The sequence below is a fragment of the Scylla paramamosain genome, chromosome 29 (assembly GCF_035594125.1).
Source record: "Scylla paramamosain isolate STU-SP2022 chromosome 29, ASM3559412v1, whole genome shotgun sequence".
Lineage (NCBI taxonomy): Eukaryota > Metazoa > Arthropoda > Malacostraca > Decapoda > Portunidae > Scylla > Scylla paramamosain.
This window is the reverse complement of record NC_087179.1, coordinates 6854445-6861944: the sequence shown is the minus strand read 5'-3', so window position 1 is coordinate 6861944 and position 7500 is coordinate 6854445. Positions and strand designations below refer to the sequence as shown.

The 7500-nt window shown below is 37.7% G+C and overlaps 1 protein-coding gene across 1 annotated transcript; it reads left to right on the top strand.

The window, feature by feature from the left end:
• Positions 1-152: 152 nt before the first annotated feature.
• On the top strand, positions 153-6668 carry LOC135115214 (uncharacterized). Its single transcript, XM_064031738.1, has 2 exons — positions 153-486; positions 1238-6668. Exons 1-2 carry the CDS (start codon positions 334-336, stop codon positions 3041-3043), a joined length of 1959 nt encoding a protein of 652 aa, XP_063887808.1. The 5' UTR covers positions 153-333; the 3' UTR covers positions 3044-6668.
• Positions 6669-7500: the final 832 nt, after the last annotated feature.

Genomic DNA, 7500 nt, shown 5'->3' with positions numbered 1-7500 from the left:
TATATATATATATATATATATATATATATATATATATATAAGAAGAGGAAGAGGAAGAGGAAGAAGAAGAAGAAGAACCAAAAGCACAATAACTCAGTCCAGTTCAAGCACTTAACCAATCAGCGGACGTTTTCCTGGGGCCCCGGGCGCTAGCACCAATCAGCAACCGTCTTCCTGAGTCTGCTTGCCACCTAACTCCAAGCTGATTTTCGGCTGCGACAGACGATCCCAAATACAAAGTTGATATACCTACTGGCAAAAACTCCAGCCTTCAGGTTTACCCACCCCCAGTGATCCATTGGGCACAAGGATTTCAAGAGAAACACTCCACTGATGTGTGAGAACAGCACCGAGATTTGTCCTGAGGAATACACAGACATGGAGTACAAGAGAGCAGAATCCGTGAAGGAAGTAAGAGCCGCGCGAGCCAAAGAGAGGCGTCTGGCCGCACTGCGTCGCCTGAGTGGCAAGAAAACACAGGCACGAGTAAGTACGAGTATACACCACAGACTGTGTTGCCTCAGATGACCGTCTTGCAGGTTTCTTCTTGAGTGAGAGAGTGTTAAGATGCATACACTGCGTGATTGTTGGATTGCTTGATAGATAGACTGACAAATGTATAGGTTGATTGATAGATGAATATATAGATAAATAGAAAGATTCACCCAGATTGATGAGTTAAATGGTTGGTAGATGGATAGATAGACAGACAGATAAATATATAGGTAGACTGATAGACCGAGAGATAATTAGATAGATAAGTAGATAAATAGATTAATTGGTTGATTGACTAATAGATAAATAGGTAGAGAGATATATAAATAGATACATAGATAGATAGAAATATAGATAGATAAGATTAAGATAAAATAAAATGAAAGAAGATACTGACAGATAGATACACATACAAATACGTAGAGAGATAGATAGATTGATATATTGATTGATTAATAGAAAGGTAAATAGATAGAGATAGATAGATAGATGGGTAAGAAAAACAGATACATAGATAGACAGATACACAAACGGATAGAAAGAAAACCAATAGATAAAGTAATTGATTCGCTGTCTTAATGAATGAATATACGAATAAGTTAATGAAGGAGTAGATTAACAGAGTGACTGACTGGACAGCTGACTGACATATTGAGATAGATGGTTCATCATCACATGCAAGTTTATATGAATACATGTCTCACTCTTTCTTAACATTTCCTGTTGTCTGGCTGCCCTACAGAAAGTAGTGACAGAGGGACGGAACACTGAATCCTTGAAGGGGCCGGAACAAAATCAGTCCTTCAAATACAGCGCACCTCAGACATGTGACTCTGAGAACGAGGATGAAGGACACATTGAAATTTCTAAGATTGACTGGGTAACGGAGTGGCTGGACAAATATTGCTTCTTTGATGAGCAGGCCTGGGGCGCCGTCATGGCCGGTGTTGAGGCCACGCCAGAGGAGATGGAAAACGAACTCCAGGACAAACCCAACCCTCCGGTCGGTAACTTTAAACTGGATAGTAGCGAATACACTTCACTAGACAACACCTGCCCCAAGAAATTTCTCGCCGCCCTCACGCGCCTTAATCACTTGCAAAAGTCACACGATGATATCCTGGCACAGCTGACCTTCCCCAACAAAATGGTGGTGCAACATGTGACATACATCGTCAAGGCCTTCCTGAGACGCATGTACTTTAGAATGAAGGGCAAGAGCCACAAGAAACAGGAGGCCGTCATGCGCAAGATGCACTACGCCATGCAGGGCATCGTGCATCGCTACTTCAAGCGGGGCATGGATAAGAAAGTCTATTTACACAAAGCAGCGGAGAAGGACGAGTTTGAAAACTGGAGTGATGATGAGGATGACGAGGAAGGTCGAGGCGATGACGACCAGATGGAAGAAGGAAACGTTAATGAAACAAAAGACGAACAATGTGACGAAGTTCAGGAAAACGAAGAGAACCGGTCAAATAATGAAGACGAAATCCAAAAATGTAAGGCAGCAATTGAAGAGATAAAGATGGCGAAGAAGTTTGTGAGTAGCGCTGTCACGCTTCACGCACAGGCCCCAGAGACTCTGCTGAACACCATGGAAGCGATTTACAACGGAAAGGTGACGGTGGAGCACGTGCTCAAACACCCCCAAACTCTCACCCACCAGAATGATCTCGTGGAAGGATGCGTGCCTGGGATGAAGGGACAAGACGGTAACTCAAGCAACGAAGAAGACGACGAGGACGAGTATTACATCCCTGACGACAAGTCACACGCCAGCCTTGAGTTCTCCGACGACGAGAGAATGCACTGCCACCTCTCAGACGTGGAGGATGATGAGTGTGAAACGAATGACGCTTCTTGGGATGAGGAGGACGACAGTGACGCTGAGAGTGAGGCCCGCTTGTGTCCCACTGAGTATCCCTCAGATGGCGAGGAGTCCAGTTCGGTTGAAGACGGCGAGTGCGGTGGTGCCAGTGATGATAATATAACAAAGAAAAGCCAGACATCACCAGAGAAGGAGGTGGACTTCAAGCTGCTTAACAGACTTGCCGGCGAATTCAGTGATGGTAGCGAAGAGGAGGGGCACGAGAAGGCGGTGTGGAGGCGGAGTCAGGATGTGAGCCGCACTCTGTGGATGCAGGAAATGGTCTCTGACTGCCCACTCAAAGACAAGACTTACAGTCAAGAATTCCACTGCTGCCGAGCTCCTTTGTTCCCCAAGGTCAATCTTTCAACACATTCCATTCAAGAGAAGGAAAAAATTCTTGAACAGTTTATGGAAAAGAATGTCAGCAGAAACATTCGCCGCTACGTCATGAAAACAGTTTGCCGAAGGAATTTCGCGATATTCAAAAAGGTGTGGCGGCGTGCCAAGGGCCTCAAGCGGTTCCCAGGCCTGCGCCTGGGCACACAGGGCACTGCAGCGTGGCAGTCTTTCAAGCGGCAGAAGGCCTACCTTAACGACTTCCTCATGACAGAGAAAGAGGCCCTTCTTTACAGTTTGTCGCGGAAGCACAAAGTGTCGTGTGAAGAAATCTTCTAAGCACAGGCGACGGTAGAAATGCTCCGTAAGAAACGGCGACTCGCAGTCAAGATTGTCAAGTTCCTGGACCAGCTCCCCATCCGCCGCCTCGAGTACCTGAATGAGCACGTCCTTGCAAAGGCACAGCGGGAAAATGGAGAGGGAGCCGCAAAGTCACTCTGACATGACTTCCGTGTTGCTGTTTTTACAGACTGTGGCTACAATGCAAGGACAGGAGTCGCCCTTTCCCTGTAACGGCCCTGTCTGCGAGAAGCTTCAATGCTACGTGGAGAGCCTCGTTCACGATATCGATGACGAATATAAGTTCTTTTGTAAGGAAAAGGGAAATCAGGCCAGCCGCGAGGAGGTCAAAGTAAAATTGAATAACATGAGCAGAAACAAGTTGGAAAAGTACTTGTCTGTCGCGAAAGAAACTTATCAGAGCTTGACGCGCAAGTTTCTGCAGCAGAAGCATAAATACCTTAAGAGACGCTTATCGGAGCACGAGCTTAACAGTCTGTTTCCCTTGTGCCCCAAAGATGGCATAGGTCTGATGCACCTCCCTAAACACCAGAGGCTGCTACTGCTCACCCAACATAACAACAAACAACTCAAGCTCCGGCATGATTACATTAACATGGTCAAGGAAAAGGCACGCCACACCAAGACAGTTCTGGCCAAAATGAACAGGTTCTTGTCGCGGAGTTCGGCTCAAGACATAATTTTGAAAGTTTATGACATTCAGACGCAGGAGAGTGAGTGGGCACAGAGGAGCATGGTGCTGGAAGATGAGGCAATAAGCTACCTGGAGGTGTCGCCGCAGGAGTACAAGGAGTCCACCAAGGACTCCCTCACAGGCCTCACCTGGGACATCTGGAGTGACGATGAGCAGAACAGTGATTCGGACTGGATGGATGAAGGCTCAGAGGAAGGTGAAGGAGAGATGAGGAAGGAAGAGGAGATGGAACGAAAGGCTGACTATACTGAAAACGAACCGCTGACTATACAGAAAATATTCCGTGAGCTGCATGTACAGTATTATCCTACAGGAAATTACATACTTAAAAATCAGCAGGATGTCCAGGAATCCTATCCAACTTCCTTCCCCTTCGAACAAAAACCCTGGGAGACTCCAGTCCACCACGCGATCCTGGATAGATTCGTAACGTATCTTAGCAACAACAAATCCCAGAATGGCAGGCCGTTGAAGATCGACTTTCGGAAAGAAATACGTCGACTCTGGCACTACAAACCTAAAGGTTTCATCAAGACCATTCGATGCTACGAGAACCTCAACAAAACTTACAACAAGGAGCACAAGAAGACGTTACGAGCATGGACGGTCACGAAGGCTGACGAAGACCACGAGCTCCTAAAGCACCATGAATTCAAAGTGTCCTCGGAGTGCGAAGGCGAGACTCAAGCAACACCTACGAAAGAAAAAGAGAAAATCATTTCAATGAAAAGGAAATTCCAGGTAAATGAAGACATTACTCATCAATTTCTAAATGCAGAATCAAAGAAAATTAAACTGGATCACGATGAACATGAAACAAAGGAAATGGATACTGGAAAAAAAATCAAAAGGAAAATCGAGGAGAATGAACAAATTACGCAAATTAATAAAAAAATAAAAAATGGCGGATATGACAAAACTATTAATACGAAGTGCACCTCAGCAGAAGACGAAGAACAAAAAAAGTCAGTGAAAAGGCGATTTCAAGAAGAATGGGATGTAATGGAACACCCAAAAGACAACCTCAAAGAAGTTCAAAATAAGAAAAAGAGGGTTTGGCGAGAAGAGAGTCACGAATTTTGAAGTGGAAAACTTTGAAAGCAGTGAGGATGTAGAAGGCTGAAGAGAATAAGCATGTGTAAACTATAAAGACAAAAGTAAAAAAAAAGATAAAAGTAAAAAAATCTATTAAAAATAATTATTAAGAAATAACAAAAACAAATAAGGATAAGAGAAGAAAGAATGACAATAAACAAGAGAAAATATATGATTTGATGGAAAATAGAGAGATACTAGAAAAAAAGAACAATAAGACTAACGCTTTGTTGATTGGAAAGAAATTAAATTTTGAAAAAAAATAGGCCTTGAAAAGAAATTAAGAATTTTACAAGAAATGAAAAAAAAAACGACTTGATGGAGAAGGAGGAACAAAAGAAAAAGAACTTCATTAGTGGAAAATTAATGATTGCACAAAGCTAGAATTTTGAAATTCCCGATCTTACCTCATCGCCCCCCCCAAAAAAAGGAGAAAATTAATGAGAACAGCAACAACAAAATAAGGCATCCTGGAAATAACGACCAAAATCACGAGAATAATAAGAAAAAATAGTTTTGGCTAATTTTAATAAGATTTAAGAAAACAGACTAAAAAAAAAAAAAAAGGATCGACAGTCAAAAATACTGAAAGCACTAAAACTTATGCCAAAACACTACAACGAAAACAGAAGTCAAGCATTAGTTACTTAAAAAGTTACTTAAAACATTAATAGAAGCCTTCAAGCACTAAAAATGCAGTCAAAACAACAAAAAAAGTAAAAAAAAAAAATAGGCAAAACAATAAAAAGACAAAAAAAAACAAGAGTAAAAACTTAGAAAAAAAACAATTAAAACATTAAAAAGTGGTGAAAATACTGAAAAAAATGTCAAAACACTAAAAAGAAGACAAAAATATTACAAAAAGTGTCAAAACAACAAAAAAAAAGAAATCAACTCTAAAACAAGAAATCTAAACACTAGAAAAGTAGTTAAAACACAAAAAAACACAAAAAGAAAATAAAAACTAAAAACACTACAAAGGAGTCACAAGAGAAAATGTTGTCAAAACACTAAAAAAAAAAAAAAATGGAGTAAAACACTAAAAAAGAAAATAAAGAAAATAAAGAAAAATTAGTAAAAAATGAATGAAAATACTAAAAACTCAAACAAGTCAAAACATTACAGTGAGCCAAAATTGAAAAAAAAAAATGAAGTGAAAATACAAAAAAGAAAAAAATATTAACATATTAAAAAAAAAATGCATATTAAGAGAAAAGTGTTAAAATAATAAAACAAAACGACAAAAATAAACAAAATGAAAAAAGAAGTTTAAAAACTAAGAAATAAAAAAAAAACAGTTAAAACACTACTAAAGCTCAACACACTGAAGTAGGAGCCAAAACAATAAAGAAACCAAAACAATAAAAAAAAAATATCAAAAGTCTAAAACTAGAATCAAAACACTAATAAAGGAGTCGCAACACTAAAAATTAAACTAGAATAGAAAAAAAACATGGAGTCAAAACATAAAAAAAAAAAAAATTGAAGCAAAATAATAAAAAAAGAAAATGAGTCAAAACATAAAAAAAAATGAAATAGAAGTCAAAACAATAAAAAAGACAATAACTAAAAATATTAAGAAAAATAATGAAGATACTAAAAAAGGATAAAAGGCAAAACACAAAAAAAAATATAAATAAATGGAGTCAAAAGCACTACAAAAACATCAAAACACTAAAAGGAAAAAAAAGTAAAAATAAACTACAAAAATTCAAAACACTGTAAAAGTAGTGAAAACACACACACACACACACACACACACACACACACACACACACACACACACACACACACACACACACACACACACACACACACACACACACACACAAATAAATCAAAAATAAATAAAAAAATGAAAGTCAAAACAAAGAGGCAGGAGTAAACAAACAAAAAGTTGAAACACTAAAAAAAAGTAAAAAAAAAAGAAAAATGGAGTGAAAACATTAAAAAAATCAAAATACTAAAAAAAATATGAAATATACCCAGAACACGAAATGGAGCAAAATAATAAAACAAAAAAATGGAGTTCAATCAGTAAGAGAAACAAAAAGTAAAAACGCTCAAAAATAATAAAAACATTGAAAACATTCAAAACACTAAAATACAAAAATGTGGAAAATGTGAAAAAAAGAAAAATGGAGTCAAAACATAAAAAAAAAAAAAAAAACGAAGAAATAATGAACACTAAAATAACAGGGAAATGTCAAAACATTCAATGAAAAAAGAATTCACAACATTAAAAAGTAAAAATAAGATGGAATCAAAACTCTAGAAAAAAAAAAAATGGAAATTAAATCAAAATAATAGGGGAAAAAAAAACAATGAAAGAAGAAAATGGAGTCAAAGCAATAAAAAAATAGTTCAAAACAATAAAAGAAAATAATTGAAAACACTAAATTAATAAAAAATATGGAGCCGTAACACTAAAATGTAAAACAATAAAAATAATAATAATTAGAGTAGAAAAAATAAGTAAATAAAAAAAAAATGGAGACAACATGAAGAAACAAAAAAAAAAAAAAGTCACTAAAATAACATTAAGCCAAACACTAAAATAAATAAATAAATAAATAAATAAATAAATAAATAACCAGTGGAAAAACAACATTACAAGAAAAGAAATTTACAAGTCAAAACAAAAAAA

What these genes read in the sequence shown, in the direction of transcription:
- LOC135115214 (XM_064031738.1), top strand. Translation starts at nt 334, where the DNA reads ATGTGTGAGAACAGCACCGAGATTTGTCCTGAGGAATACACAGACATG. An exon ending in GCAAGAAAACACAGGCACGA is followed by an intron (nt 487 to 1,237) that starts GTAAGTACGAGT and finishes GCTGCCCTACAG; the next exon opens with AAAGTAGTGACAGAGGGACG.